Source organism: Anomaloglossus baeobatrachus, chromosome 2 (assembly GCF_048569485.1).
Source record: "Anomaloglossus baeobatrachus isolate aAnoBae1 chromosome 2, aAnoBae1.hap1, whole genome shotgun sequence".
NCBI classification, from domain to species: Eukaryota; Metazoa; Chordata; class Amphibia; order Anura; family Aromobatidae; genus Anomaloglossus; species Anomaloglossus baeobatrachus.
Window position 1 is genome coordinate 55,502,275 of NC_134354.1, and position 18,302 is coordinate 55,520,576.

The 18,302-nt window shown below is 46.7% G+C and overlaps 1 protein-coding gene across 1 annotated transcript; it reads left to right on the forward strand.

The window, feature by feature from the left end:
• Positions 1-5,085: 5,085 nt before the first annotated feature.
• On the forward strand, positions 5,086-9,560 carry LOC142282874 (protein kinase C delta type-like). The gene is made up of 10 exons (XM_075333061.1): positions 5,086-5,642; positions 6,379-6,467; positions 6,618-6,788; positions 7,562-7,653; positions 7,785-7,847; positions 8,007-8,145; positions 8,256-8,447; positions 8,552-8,680; positions 8,774-8,961; positions 9,156-9,560. The coding sequence occupies exons 1-9, from the start codon at positions 5,147-5,149 to the stop codon at positions 8,909-8,911; spliced, it is 1,509 nt and encodes a 502-aa protein (XP_075189176.1). The 5' UTR covers positions 5,086-5,146; the 3' UTR covers positions 8,912-8,961; positions 9,156-9,560.
• The last annotated feature ends 8,742 nt before the right edge of the window (positions 9,561-18,302 follow it).

Here is an 18,302-nt window from a genome sequence, read left to right on the forward strand (position 1 = left end):
GTGTCAGCGGCCAAGCCGCTCGGATCCGGAGCCACGGTGGCTCGAGGGGGCTCCAGACCCGGGGGTTTGCGCGGACACTCAAGATTGGAGAAGGGGGTATATACAGGGGAGTTAGAAGTTCGTGACGCCACCCACGGTGCGTGGTAATGTGTAATACCACCGCTACTGTTGGGGAAGGGGGAGCCCGGTGGCGGTGTTGTAGCAGCAAGATGTGTTAACCCTCCATGGGTAGAGGGTTTGTCCCCAGGGCCCGTTGGTGCTGGTGATAGGGTGCCGTTGGAAAGACGAAAAGGGTTTTTCAGCATACTCACTCAGTCCAGGAATAATCACACCGACAGCTTGTAAACCAGAATTCTGAGCACCGCTAAAGCAGGGAGGGAGCACGCGTGGATCTGTGCCCTTGGTGTTGCTGTTAGCCTGTGGCCTTTTCCGTGGCACCTTCTCCCTATTGGACCCTCAAGTTTGGAACTATTCGGGTCCCGCTCACCCATATGGCTAACGGAGTGACCTTGCTCTCAGGGTTCACGCGTAGGATTTCTTTGGACTGTAATTTGGGAAAGTCCTATCCCATTGGTGCGATAGTACCCCGATTTTGGAGCGGGTTGGGGATGAATCTTGAGGTCTTCACCCCCATCAGGTAAATTACCGGGATGCGTGAAGCTTCTTCCCGGCCTAGGGTCCACGTACCCCATCTGCCCTCCTTGACGCGATCCCCTGCGACTGGGGTTCCAGCTCCTACCAGGCCCAGACCAACGTCTGCCACCTAGTAACTTCAGGAGCCCTGCTCCGGACCGGTGACCTCGCCCTCACAGAGAGTCACCTTCCACCTCCTTCTCCTTCTACTCTTTTTTTACTTCTCCTGTCACTTTCTCACTTTCCCCTACCAACATCCCATGTGGGCGGCCCTATTCCGTTCAGAACCCCCAATGGTGTGTCTGGTGGGTACAGTGCAAAGTATTCCTAGGGTTTTGACTGGCTAAAATGTTAGCAACACCCAAGGACCAGGATCCATAACCAAGGAGGAATGGATACTGTGCAGAAGGGCAGTTTGCACAATACCCTGTGACAACCTGATAGGCCAGGGCGTCACAGTGCTACTCTATGTTACTGAAGGTAATTGGATCTATGTGTAAGAGAAAAACTTGTAAAAAATCTCCTGGTCATGGAATACGGAAGCAAGACAAGAAGATACTCATTAGTGCTGTGATACAATTATGTGTATTCAGGTGGGGAACTGAGGCGATGCAGGTAGGAAAGCCCCAAGGACGCGGGTAGCGCGCTCCTATATACCTCCTGATATACCTAGAATTGGTCACGGAAGAGAGCAAAGGGTTTGCATTGTTCATCTAACAGACAGCATAAAAAGGGTGGCAGATACGCATATAGGCTCATGTGTTAGAGGACCATGGGAGAGTCAGAAGTTTAATAAAGTATTTAGGGGGGACTGTTGAGGAGAGCCATTAAATCAAATACTTAATTAACCTCTGGACATACAGGACTGTGAGAAGTGTGTTCAATGAAATTGATTCTCCATACATAAGCCAGTCTGTCTTCCCAGAACCCAAGATGGCCCCGACGACATCATAGACCTGCCCATCAGCATCATCACAGACTATGTCATTGACCTGCCCATCAGCATCACCGCAGATCCACTCAGATGACATCATAGACCTGCCTACGATGACGCCCACCAATCAGCTCATGGACTAACACATTGTTCAACCCACGGACCAATGAACACACCCAGGCATGCCTACTGTAAAGCCGACCATGCCCCTTTCCTAGGTTATATCAGGGCATGTTTCAGTTGAAATAAACTCAGTTATGGGTCAACCTCGATCGATGAAAGATGAATATCCGACTGTGCGTATCTGATGTCATTTTTCAAGGAGGCACTCGATCCAACATTAATTAGCATAAGGTAGTAAGCAACGAGTGAACCCCGGTTAAGTGTTTACCTTAACACCAGATAGTAAGCTCCACATTAGGGGAAAAAATTCCCTCCTGACTCCATGTACGGCAATCAGACTAGATCCCTGGATCAACGCCCCATCACAGAATCCAGGCCTCTCTTACATTTTAGTAATGAATCAACCATTACAGCAATATGAGGCAGCGAGTTCCATAGTCTCACTGTTCTTACAGTAAAGAATCTGTGTCTATGATTAAACCTCTTTTCCTCTAATTGTAGTGGATGACCTCTTGTCCCCGTCACAGGCCTGTGTGTAAAAATCATATATTTGTACATTGTAATCAAATCGCCCCTAAGCCTTATTTGGCAAGATTTTATTTGAAAATGATGGTGGAAAATAAGTATTTGGTCAATAAAAAAAGTTCATCTAAATATTTTGTTATATATCCTTTGTTGGCAATGATAGCGGTCAAACGTTTTCAGTAAGTCTTCACAAGGTTGGCACACACTGTTGGTGGTATGTTGGCCCATTCCTCTATGCAGATCTCCTCTAGAGCAGTGATGTTTTGGGGCTGTCGCTGGGCAACACGGACTTTCAACTCCCTCCAAAGGTTTTCTATGGGGTTGAGATCTGGTGACTAGCTAGGCCACTCCAGGACCTTCATATGCTTCTTACAAAGCCACTCCTTCGTTGCTCTGGTGGTGTGCTTGGGATCATTCTCATGCTGAAAGACCCAGCCACATTTCATCTTCAATGCCCTTGCTGATGGAAGGAGGTTTGTACTCAAACTCTCACGATACATGGCCCCATTCATTCTTTCATGTACACGGATTAGTCGCCATGGTCTCTTTGCAGAGAAACAGCCCCAAAGCATGATGTTGCCACCCCCATGCTTCACAGTAGGTATGGTGTTCTTTGGATGCAACTCAGCATTCTGTCTCCTCCAAACATGACGAGTTGTGTTTCTACTAAACAGTTCTACTTTGGTTGCATCAGACCACATGGCATTTTCCCAAAACTCTTTTGGATAATCCAAATACTCTCTAGCAAACCAAAAGGGCCCAGACATGTACTGGCTTAAGCACGGGAACACGTCTGGCACTGCAGGACCTGAGTTCCTGGCAGAGTAGTGTGTTACTGATGATAGCCTTTCTTACGGTGGTCCCACCTCTATGCAGGTCATTCACTAGGTCCTCCTGTGTGGTTCTGGGATTTATACTCACCGTTCCTGTGATCATTTTGACCCCACGGAGTGAAATCTTGCGTGGAGCCCCAGATCGAGCAAGATTATCAGTGGTCTTGTATGTCTTCCATTTTCTTATTATTGCTTCCACAGTTGATTTAATCACACCAAGCTGCTTGCCTATTGCAGATTCAGTCTTCCCAACCTGGTGCAGGGCTACAATTTTGTTTCTGGCGTCCTTCAACAGCTCTTTGGTCTTCACCATAGAGGAGTTTGGAATGTGACTGTTTGAGATTGGGGACAGGTGTATTTTATACTGATAATAAATTCAAACAAGAGCCATTACTACAGGTAATGAGTGGAGGACAGAGGAGCCTCTTATAAAAGATGTTACAGGTCTGCGAGACACATACATTTTGCATGTTTTTAGGTGACTAAATACTTATTTTCCACGATAATTTGTAAAAAAATATTGCCAAAGCAGACAGGGTGATTTTCTGGATTTGTTTTCTCCATTTGTCTCTCATAGTTGTGGTCACCTATGATGTCAATTACAGGCCTCTCTCATCTTTTTAAATGGGAGAACTTGCACAATTGATGACTAAATACTTTTTTCCCCACTGTAATTTACACTCAGTGGCCCACAGTGCACTGAAGTAAGATGCACCAAATTCAATAAGAGGCGTGCACCTTTCATTGCATTTGCCGTACCTTACAACTGCTATGTGTGCTGCCAGGAATATACTCCAGTCAGTGACTGGAGTACATTTGTAGCAAAAAAAATATATAAAAATTGCCATTTTTTCAAGTACGTTATGATAAATTTGTCGGACAGCCATGAGCATGCACCATTCTGCCCAAGCTCTGTCCACATTCCTCTTACCTGGACATAAAAAAAAAATAATCACAAAATATTTGTGGAACTAAGGGCGGCTTTGCACACTACGACATCGCAGGTGCGATGTCGGTGGGGTCAAATCGAAAGTGACGCACATCCGGCGTCACTTGCGATGTCGTAGTGTGTAAATCCTAGATGATACGATGAACGAGCGCAAAAGCGTCGTTATCGTATCATCGCTGCAGCCTCCGACATTTCCATAATGCCGCTGCAGCGACAGGTGCGATGTTGTTCCTCGCTCCTGCGGCAGCACACATCGCTGTGTGTAAAGCCGCAGGAGCGAGGAATATCACCTTACCTGCCTCCCGGCTGCAATGAGAAGGACGGAGGTGGGCGGGATGTTTACATCCTGCTCATCTCCGCCCCTCCACTTCAATTGGCCGCCTGCCATGTGACGTCGCTGTGACGCCGCACGACCCGCCTCCTTAGGAAGGAGGCGGGTCGCCGGCCAGAGGGACGTCGCACGGCAGGTATGTGCGTGTGAAACTGCCGTAGCGATAATAATCGCTACGGCAGCTTTCACTAGATATTGCACGTGCGACGGGGGCGGGACTATCGCTGCAGCATCGGTAACACATTGTTACCGATGTCACAACTCTTAAGTTGCTTAAAACATTTGTGACATTTTAAGAATTTTTACATCAAAACTCTGGCAAAAACTCTGTGATGAATTTGAGTCCAGTGTGTAGAGATTTTGCCATTACTGAGCTAGGAGTTGACAGTTGGTGCTCACATAGTTCTATGGAGAGAGAGAAGCTGGAGGCAGACACAGATATTCTACTGCAAGTTCACCTGTAGCGACAAACGATGTCACTGGTCTCTCGGTGATGTCACTTAACCTTTAGCATTGGTCCCTTTGTGATGTCATGTGACCTTTAGCATTGGTCCCTTTGTGATGTCATGTGACCTTTAGAATCTGATCCCTTTGTGATGTCATAGAACAGTCATCAGAATGTCGCTGCAGCCTGAATATCGTCCATTTGTATTCATCACTTAGTGGGTGAAGGCGATTTTTATTTGCGCTTAGCAAATTTTGGTGTTATATAAATTATAAGACCGAATAATAGAAGGCCTGTTACAGGAGTAGTTCCAGGAGCCATCCGGGAGCGCTCTAGAGGTGGACAGGACCTTCCTCAGCCCAGAATTTCATCTATGGAGCTGAATATGGAGAGTTTGAGGAAGAGAAAGAGAAAGAGAGAGGGAAGAGATGAGGTGCCAAAAAAAAGGAAAATAGAAACATCAGAGGGTGAAAAAGATGGCATCAACCAAAGCCTTATCAAGGCTCCAAAAAGACCTGGAAGCCCGATACAGGAGAGTATCGAGAGCAAGAGGAAAAGGGAAGAAGCGATGGGGGAAAAAGCTGATGATGAATCCAGCGGGTCCCCCAAAGCTGAACCTGAGCTGAATATGGAGAGTTTGAGGAAGAGAAAGAGAGAGAGCGTAGATGAGGTGCCAAAAAAAAGGAGAATAGAAATATCAGAGGATGAAAAAGATGGCATCAACCAAAGCCTAATCAAGGCTTCAAAGAGACCTGGAAGCCCGATACAGGAGAGTATTGAGAGCAAAAAGAAAAGGGGAGAAACGATGGGGGACAAAGCTGATGATGGACCCAGCGTGTCCCCCAAAGCTGACACTGAACAGCTTTCAGGTGAGTGCAGATCAAAGGGGTACTTTGCACACTACGACATCGCAAGCCGATGCATGCGATGCCGAGTGTGATAGTCCCCGCCCCCGTCGCAGCAGCGATATCTTGTGATAGCTGCCGTAGCGAACATTATCGCTACGGCAGATTCACATGGACTTACCTGCCCTGCGACGTCGCTCTGGCCGGCGACCCGCCTCCTTCCTAAGGAGGCGGATCGTGCGGCGTCACAGCGATGTCACACGGCAGGCGGCCAATAGAAGCGAAGGGGCGGAGATGAGCGGGACGTAAACATCCCGCCCACCTTCGTCCTTCCGCATAGCCGGCGTGAGCCGCGGTCAAGCAGGTAAGCTGATGTTCCTCGCTCCTGCGGCTTCTCACACAGCGATGTGTGCTGCTGCAGGAACGAGGAACAACATTGTACCGTCGCTGCAGCGAAATTATGAAAATGTCGGACGCTACACCGATGATACGATTACGACGCTTTTGCGCTCGTTAATTGTATCAAAAAGGATTTTATGTCGTAGTGCGCAAAGTACCCCTAAGACCCCGAGAGCCAATAGCCCCCGAGTGTAGTAATTAATGGGATTGTGAACCTTTACAAAACCCCACCTATTATGATTTTTGTGACCTTTCTCTTTGATACTTCCTAATATTGTTCTACCCCATGTTGTAATTGCTATAGGAGGCCACATTAGCATTATATAGGAATATTACATCTTATTTCTCCTCTCTCCATCAGGGACAACCGCAGCTGAATCCCCCATCATTGTGACTGGACTGGAGAGCTTCACCTTCCATAAAATCCTTGGAGAGGGCGCATCTGGTAAAGTAAGTATTAGGAATTGTGGTGACGTCTTCCTCATGTGTGTGATGTGGAGCAGTAATATGACTCTAGGAACATCACTGCTTCACATCTTCTCGTCACATATCATGGCAGGACAGACCTTTCCTCCAGTTCTAATGCTCTGTATCCTCCAGGTCATGTTGGCCACACACCAGGCCTCCCAACAACAAGTGGCAGTGAAGATGGTGAAGAAGATGCGCCTACTTTACAAATCAAGAGACAGGATCCTGACAGAACGACAGGTCCTAGAGATGACTAAGGAGAGTCCATTCTTTACTCGGGCTTTTTCCACCTTCCAGTCCCAGGTAATCCCTCCATAATTACTCCTATAGTTACCCCTCTATAGTTACCCCTATATAATGTATATCACTTGTAAGGCCAAATCTGGAATATGGGATTCAGTGTTGGGCTCCACATATTAAAAAGGATGTTCAGAAGTTAGTCTGTTCAAAGACAGCAACTAGATTATTACAAGGAATGGAGGCCAAACATATGATGAGAGGCGGAAAAGTTAGATTTGTTTAACGTAGAAAAAAAGACGTCTCAGAGGCGATCTCATTTATATGTATAAATTCAAAGTACTGTAACATGACTTATGACTTCCAAAGACAATACTAAGGACCAGGGGGCAATCACTGCAAGTAGAAGGAAGGAGATTCCAGCAGCTAAATAAGAAAGGGTTGTTTACAGTTAGAGCAGTCAGACTGTGGAATGCCCTACCACAAGAGGTAGCAATGGCTGACACTAGAACAACTTTTAAAAATTGGCTAGATTATTTCCTCAGTACACACAACATTGTTGGTTACAAATGATTTAGCAACAAAATGTATAATTGGCGGAGGAAGGTTGAACTAGATGAACCTAGGTCTTTTTTCAACCTATGTAACTATGTACGAGGCTCACAATCTAACAGCTCTGAGTCTTCTATATATCCTATGAATGCCTGTCCATATGGCCATCTGTGTGCAATGTTGTTCTAGGTCACTACCATAATATTACATGTATTATAACATTACCACCAGTGCCTCATATCTAGACTATACCAGTAACACCTATTATCTCCCCTGCTTTATCACAGGACTACTTATGCTATGTCATGGAATATCTCAGCAGAGGAGACCTTCGAGGCATCATGTCAACCAATGCCCCATTTCCCATTGCAGCCACCAGGTAAGATAGAACATGGATATATAAGATGATGGTTGTAAGGCTCATCTGGCTTTACGTCATTATTCCTCTCTTAGTTTAGTTGGTGAAATGTTGAATGTTGATGATTTTCTGTTGTTTTTTTTTCTCATTAGATTTCTTGCCGCTGAGCTGATCTGTGGGCTGCAGTATCTCCACTCCAGAGGCATCATACACAGGTAGGTGCAGCACGTCTTCTTCTGTGTAGACTTGGTATATAATCTCTTATACCGTCATCCTAATACTGCCTGTAGACACTTGATATCTCAGGCCCTAATACGTTATCAGCCAGGCTAATATAAGAATTACATTATGGTATTTTTTTAAACTCTTTCCAGAGACATAAAACCAGAAAACATTTTACTGGACAGCACCGGTCACTTGAAGATCGCTGATTTCGGTGTTGCCGTGATGGACATCTTTGGCGACACAAAGACTGCAGGTTGGGCCGGGACTCGTTTATACATGGCTCCTGAGGTGAGGAATCGTCTACATGTCCCTGAGTGATCACTGTGTACAAGGCTGGACATCTCCATGTCTTCTGCTGCCTGGACAATCTTCTTATTGTTTTTTACATGTCTTCACAGATTCTTCAAGAGAAGCCCTACAACACGGCAGTGGACTGGTTCTCTGCTGGTGTGGTGATATACGAGATGGCTACTGGCAGACATCCATTCTGTCGAGGTAAAACTGATAAGACCACCATTAAAGCAATAATTGATAATGATCCTGTATTCCCAAGAAAAATTGATCCCCAAGTCAAAGCCATCATTAAGGGGGTGAGTATAAAGACATATCTCAGTAATACAGCAGATATATGTAATGAAATACACAATGGAGAACGACTGGAGACTGAATAATCATCTTCATTTTATGTTCCCAGCTCTTGGATAAGGACCCAGAAAGTCGGCAGAAATTTGTGGACAACATAAAAGATCATCCATTCTTTATGGAGATGAACTGGACAGATATAGAGGAAGCAACAGCGTGTCCTTCATTGCAGCTACCCCCTGTAAGTAAATGACCCAGAGAAGATGGTGGCAGTAGTACATTTCTGTTGTTTCTTCTTTATAAACATTCTCACTCTTGCATCTTCTTTCCGCAGCCACCAGTGATGACATCTGATACAATGAAAGATGTCCTGTCCTTCACTGAAATCAACAATCCACCATTAGCCGAAACAGGTCAAAAACTGTTCTGTGGATTTACATTTGCCAATGACGGATGGAAGATCATAAAATAAATACCAAAACCTGTAAGATCTAATTGAAGACCTGTAAAACCCCATCGCAGGTGAGTCAGTGTAAATGGGATGGGGATGGGGGACTTTTCAAGGCCCATCTCTTATATTATGAATCTGTTAGTAGAGTGTAATATGGAAGCCTCCTACTGTCTGCCGCTTACATGCTATCGCTTTAGGATAGTCCCAATTCATGTGTCTTATTACGATATACGGATTCTTTCTAACCTATTTTATATCCCGGCAGGACATTTGGCAGTAATGAGAAGGACGCCTTCCACAGGATGCGGAGGAGGATAAAACAGCTCTGAGAACCGCTGTTCACCCGTTCCTATTCCACCAGCACTAGGAGTGTCCTGAGGGCTGCGACCTGCAGTGTAGCCATATCCACTCCTACGCCCTGCGATAATCAGGGCTAGGAGTTGTTGCTGCATCTGCAGTGTCTAAATAGAAGAAGAAGCTGGAGACCATGAAAATCCTACCATGAGTCAATAATGTGACCGTGAACCAGCACTACTAGACAACATGTTGCCTTGTGCCCCCAGGGAAAGGCACTTATCCTTAGACCATGGAGCTGAAGACCATGACAATCCTACCAGGAGTCAATAATATGACCGTGGACCAGCACTACTAGACAACATGTTGTCTTGTGCCCCCAGGGAAGGGCACTTATCCTTAGGCCATGGAGCTGTAGACCATGACAATCCTACCAGGAGTCAATAATATGACCGTGGACCAGCACTACTAGACAACATGTTGCCTTGTGCCCCCAGGGAAGGGCACTTATCCTTAGACCATGGAGCTGTAGACCATGACAATCCTACCAGGAGTCAATAATATGACCGTGGACCAGCACTACTAGACAACATGTTGCCTTGTGCCCCCAGGGAAGGGCACTTATCCTTAGGCCATGGTTCCCTAGAGGTTTCCCCCAAAGGGGGTTTTTCCTCTCCTGAGTGCCAATAGATAAACATAACAAGAAAATGGCAATTTGTAGTCCTTTTCCCTCAGTGGAGCTCACACGACTAGTGGCAGAGAAGAACCTAAAAGCACATTTACCAGCAATAAACAAAACCATTCACCATCATGTGCGAGTAGTAATAGTAGATTTATTTATATCTTTATGGATAAGTTATTTTACATCCCACCCCTTAAGAGCACAGGGTGCATATAATGTGGTGATAATAACGCGTATCCACTTTTCATTGGTACCATTTTGGGTTACATCAAACTCTCTGGTCAATTTTTATTTCAAATCTGTTTTATTGATGAAACTGTTGTCAACATACCAACATATCATTTGTGTAATTACAATACATAAACATAATTTTCTCAATGCCGGGATAGCATGCAGAAATTGTTACATTACTAAATTTCTTGGAATTCTTCAAATTATCTTTGTGCTATTACCATACAACCACTTATAAATTATAGGTCAGAATTCCCACTTCTTTTGACTTCCCGTATCCTAATATACTCATTCTCCTTGTGTGTCTATTGTCTTATGAATTATTGATAAATCTTTTTATATAAAAAATGAAACTAGAAAAATGCAGATTAATGTTCAGAAAAGAAAGAAAGAAGAGGAAAGATACAAGCATAAAGAAGAGGAAATTAGAGAGAAGGTGGGAGAGGGGGGAAAGCAAGAAAAGAAAAGAAAAAAGGGGGGGGGGAAGGAACGAGACTCCCCACCGTTTCTCAGTTCAAAAAGCTCGCCAAACTCTCCACAAACTCTGGGGACTCCATGAACATAATCCATGGTCTCCAAACTGTAGTAAATTTTTCTGTGTTCCCATTTAGTTCTGCTGTCAGCTCCTCCATTCTCTGGAGGTTTGTCATCTCCTCCAACCAATCCAGCACCGTAGGGCATCTAGTCTGTTTCCAAAATCGTGGGATAATCATACGGGCAGCCGCCAGGCAAAATCGCAACATGTCCCTTTTTTGTGTTTTAATAGCTCCTGGGAGCATAGAAAGAAGAGCAACCTGGGGGGATTTTTCTATTTCACCTCCGCTCATCTTTTTGTACAGGTAGAACACTGAGTCCCAAAAGGGTTGAAGCTTAGTACAGCTCCACCATATGTGTAGCATTGTACCTGTGTCTGTGCCACACCTCCAGCACACATCAGACACAGAGGGAAATATAGCATGTAATTTAGTCGGGTAATGGTACCACCCTGTGAGAATTTTATAACTTTTCTCTTGAGCGGCGCACGCCAAGGAAAGCTTGTGGGTCCACAGGTACGCTCTGCTCCAATCGTCCTCTGGAATATCCTCTCCCAGTTCCTCTCCCCACCTACAGACAAAGTGAGGTTTATCCACCCTATTTCTCTGGTTCAGCATTTTATAAATGAGTGAGATGCCATGTCCAGGTGATGACCCCTGTAAAAATATTTTCTCAAAAGGAGTAGGGGGTGTCCTCATCCTTCTCTCCCTGTCCTGGTACGAGAGGAAAGATTTCAACTGCATATATTCCATCCAGGAAATCTCTCTCCGTGTGGCCTGCATGGAAGTATAAGTTGGTAGGGTGTGTCCCTGGAGCACGTGACAAAAACGAGTATCATCCGCCCGAGTAAATCCCCCGAATCTATGGGAGTGGAGTCCTGGGGGGAACTTCTTATTACCGAATACGGGGGTAAGTGGGCCCTGCTCCTGAGAGAGAGATCCCTTTTTTATCTCTCCATCCCACATCCCCATCGCTGTCCACTTGAACTCCATTCCTTTCGCTATCTGGATCCTACTTTCTTTCTCTAACCATGGAAGTAAATGTAAGGGAGTTCCCAGCACATCCTGTTCAATCACCACCCATTGTTTCGAATTACCATGAAAATGCCAGTCCAGTAATCTCGTTAGGATAGCTGCCTTGTAATATAACTGAAAATTTGGGAGCCCCGCCCCCCGTCACTTTTGTGTCTGGTCAGAGTTTTAATTCCTGTTCGGGGTCTCCTGTTCCCCCAGACAAACCCAGACAAGGCTGTCCGGATCCTGGAGAAGTAACTTAGCGGTAGCTGTATGGGTATTGTCCGAAACAGGAACCTCGGTAACACATCCATTTTTATCGCGTTTATACGCCCAAACCACGTCAATCTCTTTTTGTCATATTTCTTTAAGTCCCTGATTGTCCTTTCTAATAATGGGAAAAAATTGTGATGTACAATTTTTGCTGGATCCCTAGGTACCATAACTCCCAGATATTTTAAAACTGACGGTTGCCACTTAAAAGGGAAGTTTTGTGATACTCTCGCAAGGTCTTCTGCCGATAAAGTCACGTTCATGGCCTCTGATTTGGAAAAATTTACTTTGAAGTTGCTTAAGTTGCCAAACTCTTCAAACTCCTTGAGCAATGACGGGAAGGATATCTGTGGTTGGGAAATGAACATGAGAAGGTCATCCGCGAATAGAGCCAGCTTACGGTTCTCCCCACCCGCCTCTATCCCGTGGATGCTTGTGTTGTTTCTCAGGGCGACCGCAAGGTGCTCCATGACTATGACGTATAAGAGGGGCGACAGTGGACATCCCTGTCTCGTTCCATTGTGGACCAGAAAGGATGATGATAGAAACCCATTTGTCCTCACTTTTGCTGAGGGTCTCGTATACAGGGACGCAATTCTACCCAAAAATTTCTGACCCAAACCCACCTGTCTCAAGGCTGCCATCATAAAGCTCCAACTGACCCGGTCGAAGGCCTTCTCCGCGTCCACTGAAAGTAAACACATGGGGAGAGACTGAGCCCTCGACCGAGCCATCAGGAGGAACAATTTGTTGGTGTTGTCCCGTGCCTCCCGGCCTTTTACAAATCCCACCTGGTCCGTATGTATTATCCCAGGCAGGGACAGGGCAAGTCTGTTGGCAAGTGCTTTAGAGAAAAATTTCAAATCTAAATTAATCAGTGAGATGGGTCTGTAATTTGTAACCAGCAAGTGGTCCTTTCCCGGTTTGGGGATAACACATATGTGTGCTTCAAGAGACTGCGCTACCCACTGGGAGTTTTCAGATATGGAGTTAAATACTTTGGTCATGAACGGGGATAACTGAGTCTGAAAAATTTTATAGAACTTAGGGGTAAACCCGTCCGGACCTGGGCTTTTGCCTGAGGGAGAATCCCTGATAATAGATGCCACTTCTGTCTCTGTAAAGTCTGCTTCTAGGTTTTCAACCTCAGTATTGGGTATAGTCGGCAGGGCTGTTTTAAGTATGTAATCATTTATTTTAGTCTCCAAAGCTTGTTGTGGCATATCCCCAAATTTGCCCCTTATGTTGTAAAGGTCACTATAATATTTTTGAAACTGCTCCGCTATGTGGATTGGGTTCTGAGTCAAAAGGCCGTCCGATTTTTTGATCGTAGGGATGTGACTGGGGTCCCCCCTCGGATGTAATAACCTAGCTAGTGGTCTGCCACATTTATCCGCATATTCATACATAAATCTTTTTAGTCTATTCCTGTGGCGCTCGTATTGTCGGTCCAGAATGGATTTAAGTTCCTCTCTGTTTTTAATTAGCTCTGTCAGTGTCACCGGGGATAATGTCTGCTTATGGATCTTCTCTAGGTCTGAAATATTCTGAAGTAGAGACAGAATGGTTTGGGCTCTCTCCCTCTTAATCCTAGCCCCATGTTTGATCAGAATCCCTCTCAACACACACTTTAGTGTCTCCCATTGAACAGGTAGGGTAGTAGTGTCTCCTGAGTGTATCTCCAAGAATTCATCTATTGTGTTCTGCAGGTCTTTCAAGCATCCCTGGTCCCTCAGCAGACTATCATTCAACCGCCAAGACCACGGCCTCCCAGGCCCATCCGGCATAGTGAGGCTCAAAAATATGGGGGCATGATCTGACCAAGAGATACTGCCTATAGAGGCCTGTATCTGCCATGTCAGGGCCTTCTGACTTACAAGGAATAGGTCTATGCGGCTGTACGAAGAGTGAGCCGGGGAAAAATATGTGTAGTCACGGTCTACTGGGTGTAGTGTTCTCCATGCATCCACTAATCTGAGTTCCTGTATACAACGTTTAACCTTCGTTAGTTTCCTTATTGAGAGAAAGTTATGTCCCGACGTTGTGTCTACCTTAGGGTCCAAAGTGAAGTTTAAATCACCGCCCACGATCACGGTCCCTTCTGCGAATTCATCCAGTGATGACAGGAGAGAGGAGCAGGTCGTCGCCGGATCTCTATTCGGTAGATACCAATTGACAATGGTAAAGATGGATGAGTTAACATTAATTTTCAGGAATATAAATCTTCCCTCCGTGTCCACCCGTGTATCTAGAACTGTGTGCACTAGGGACTTATGGATGCCTATGGACACTCCCTTGGATTTTGACTCTGGGTTGGAACTGTGGACCCAGTTAGTGTAATATCTGTCTCTAAAGATGGGGAGGTGGCCCGTTTTAAAATGTGTTTCTTGGATCAATAGTATATGGACTCTTTTTTTGTGCATGTCAAAAAATATCTGGGAGCGTTTTTGCGGGACATTAAGTCCCCTCACATTTAGTGAACCCCAATTAATCTGCGTCATTCCAATGCGGAGGAACGGTGGGGACTCTAGGGATAGGTTCGGGGATTAGGGAGAGAGAGAGAGATGTGCAGGCAAGTAGGATAGGAAGAGCAGGGAAAGAGAAGAGGAAATAAAAGAGAAGAGGTAAGAAGGTCGAGAATACAAAAGAAACTACCAACAAAGCAGTAGAAACCAAAGGCAAGGAGGTCAAAGTGCCTCCCGCTTGCAAGGTCACAACAAGACCCTAATGTCGGGTCTAAAAAGACTAAAAGTAACTGTATAGGTATAAGAGAATACCAAACTGTCTAACCTAGGTATGGTGAGACTACGCCACTCCTTTATGGCGTGTTATCCTAATCAGGGAGGGAACTTTCTACAAAGGAGCCCCCTGCCCCGGACTAACAATAAGCAATTATTCAACTTAGTTTGTCAGCCAGAGCCCTATATAATGTGAGGACACAAGGTCTAGAGAGAATATTGTGCTATACACCGTAAGGGGGTGCCCCCCGCCCCCTCTTCCAGGAAGGTGGGAGGGAACCACCCCCCTCATAATCAGAAAGACTTAATCCCCCTGGCAAAAAAATTATAGCAAAATTGGGAGGTACATTCTATTGAGAAACAACCCAATGAATTTTTGTTTATAAACCAATAACTCCTTAAACATCAGACTGGTCTTCCTCTTCGAGGGCAACGCATCCGATCACCATCTGAGGCAGCACCCCATACCCCCATTGGAAACACCGGCCATTCCTCTATAGGCACCAACGGAATGTCCAGGGCTGCAGCAAACGATGGCATATCAGTCGGGTTCCTAAGAACATGCATTCTTCCCGCGTGTCGGACCTGCAGGCGGAAAGGAAATCCCCAGCTGTATTGAAACTCATACGAACGGAGCATGTCCAGGAGAGGTTTCAGTGCTCTCCTTCTTTGTAAAGTGAAACGGGATAAGTCCTGCAGAATCTGGACTTGGCTCCCCTCATATGCTGGTGAAATTCCACTGCGCAACTTAAACAGGATGGCCACTTTAAGGACATAACGGTGGACCCTGCAAATTACATCTCGAGGTCTGTCATTCTGTGTAGGTCTAGGGCCAAGCGCTCTATGCACTCTGTCTAGCTCCAGGGGTTGGCTTGATGGTTCACCCAGGATCTCATTAAACATCACTTGGAGGGCTCTCTGGAGATCCTTAGGTTCAACAGACTCTGGTAAACCCCGGACCCTTAAATTGTTTCTCCGGCCCCTGTTTTCAGCATCGTCCATTGCTTCCACCATATATTGTATTTGGCGGGAGTGTTGATCCAAAATGGCCCCTTGTGCCTGAGTGGTGTCTTCTATATTCTGTATTTTAGCTGCCTGTATTTGGTTCTGAGTGTCCACTCTTTCCACCTCCCCCCTCAGGGCCGACAGCTCTGTGCGGTATGCCTGTTCCAGCCTTGCTATATATGTCTCCATATCTTCTTTGGTTGGCATAGAAGAGATCTGTGCCCGGATTTCATTAAGTTCTGTCAGCACTCCTGGTTCGTGTGATCTTATTGTACTTGTGGCAGGCTCTAACTCTGCTTGCATTTCCATATCATACAGACTTTGACTCAGGCTGTGTCTCACTGAAGATAGGAGATTTCCACTAGCAGGGCCCTGTTCCCCATTTGCAGCATTAACAGCCTCTGCTTGAGATTTATTATTGTCCTCCTTCTGTGACAGGGGTAAGGGCACCTCTCCCCCCTCCTGAGGCCTCCCCACTGCAGGTCTGCAATCAGCAATGGTGGGGGTTGTACCCATGCTCCCTGCTCCAGGGATCCCCTGTACCTGAGAACTTGTATACTGGCTGTCTGGGGTTATCAGCTGCCTCTCCTCCGCTGCCCGGGTGGTTTCCTCCCTCTGTCTCTGCTGCTGCTGGGGCTTCCCCTGCCTCTCCATCTTGGGAGATGTCTGCAGTGCTGTCCTCTGCTTCGGCCCGGTAAGGAAGCCTCTAATTCCCTTCTCCTCTGTCCGTGACGCTCCTCTGCTGGGCCCCTGGGAGCTCTCCCTTCTCCTGCGCTGCATATCCTTTTCTTCCAGGCTCTTGGGCTGGTTTAATTGTCAGTAATGTAGTCCGGTGGAAGGAGCTGAGACAAACACGTCCTCACTCCTCCATAGCCAGGACACGCCCCTCTGGTCAATTTTTAAATCTGTATTTGGAGGGGTGAAGGAAGGAAGACATTTTTTCTGGTGTTTTGGGGGTGGGGCTCATGCTGGCAGTACAGCAGAGCCGAGTGTCATGCGAGTGTCCATGCGACTGAGGTCCGATCGTGCGAGCGGACCTCAGCTGCGAGGGGCGGGCTGGCGCTGAGGAGGGGTGGGCTGGAGCTGTGGAAGGCAGGGAAGGATTTATCTCCCTCTCTCCTCCGTAGCCGGCTATTGCCATTCTCGCCCTGCACTCGTGGTAAACCGGTGTACCGCGAGTGCAGTGCGATTTTTCTCTCGCCCCATAGACTTGAATGGGTGCGAGAGAAAAAGTCTCACATTACAATCGCAACATGCTGTGATTGTTTTCTCGGTCTGACTAGGGCTGAGAAAATAATCGCTCATGGGTGCTGGTGTGATGCCCTGGCCTATCAGATCGTCACAGGGTATTGTGCAACCTGCCCTTCTGCATAGTATCCACCTTCCTTGGTTAAAGGGTCCCGGTCCATTGGTATTGCAACAACTGGTCCAATCAAAAATCCTAGGAACACTTCCCGCTTTAACCTACCAGACTCACCATTGGGGGGCCTGAAGGGAATAGGGCTGCCCACATGGGGGGTTGGTGAGGGAGAAGTGAGGAAAGTGACAGTGGAGCTGGGGAGTGGAGCTGGTAGAGTGGAGCTGAGAGGAGAGTCCTGGAGAGGACGTGGAGTCTTGGCTCTCGAGAGGAGAGGCCACGGAGGAGAGCTCCTGTGTACTAGGTGGCAGACGTTGGTCTGGGCTTGGTAGGAGCTGGAACCCCGGTCGCAGGGGATAGTGTCAGGGGACACGGACAGCCGAGGAGGGCAACCGGCGCCCCTGAGCTATCACCGGGCAGGGGCCAGGGCACGACGGGCTACATGGACCCCAGGCTGGAAAGTAGCTTCACGCGTTCCAATAATTTAACCGACAGGGTGAAGACTTCAAGTGTCTTCCCCAACCCGCTCCAAAATCTGGGTACTAGCGCACCGATGGGATAGGACTTTCCCAATACAGTCCAAAGAAATCCTACACGTGAACCCTGAGAGCAGGCTCACACCATTAGCCACACGGGTGAGCGGGACCCGGAGAGTTTTATACCAACGGGTCCAATAGAGGAAAATGGTGCCAAGGATAGGGCCACAGACCAACAGCAACACCAAGGGCACCGACCCAAGCGTGCTCTCTACCTGCTGCAGTGGTGCTCAGAATTCTGGTTTACAAGCTGTTGTTGTGGTTATTGCCTGGACTGAGTGAGTAAACTGAGAACCCCTGTTCCTACCCCCTACGGCACCCCAGTGGAACCAGCCCCCCAGGTGGTTATCCTAGTGACAAGGAAATTCCTATGCTTCGTGATGGCCAAGCCCCTGCCTACCCTATTCCAGCTCCTCCCCAGTGAGAAGGCTCCTAAGCTGTTTGTAAAGTGTAAATGTGGAACACTGGTGATTAACCCCCTCCTTACCCAAGGTGAATATCGCACCTAAAATAAGGTACAATACTGTGTGGCGACTGGAGCCGCAGGAGCGCCACAGAACCACCACCTAAATTTCGTCATATAATATGCCATATACTCCTGACAGTAAAACATTTAATTGCTACAAAATGGAAAGACCACAATCCTCCCACTATAACACAATTAACAGACAATTTCACTTCACAACACATTTGAGTACAATTTTGCAATAAGGGACAAACAGTTTAAAACATACATGCTAATGTGGAAC

Coding starts and splice junctions, on each gene's coding strand:
- LOC142282874 (XM_075333061.1), top strand. CDS start 5,147: ATGGAGCTGAATATGGAGAGTTTGAGGAAGAGAAAGAGAAAGAGAGAG. Junction 5,643..6,378: donor TGACACTGAACAGCTTTCAG/GTGAGTGCAGAT, acceptor TCTCTCCATCAG/GGACAACCGCAGCTGAATCC. Junction 7,848..8,006: donor TCCAGAGGCATCATACACAG/GTAGGTGCAGCA, acceptor AACTCTTTCCAG/AGACATAAAACCAGAAAACA.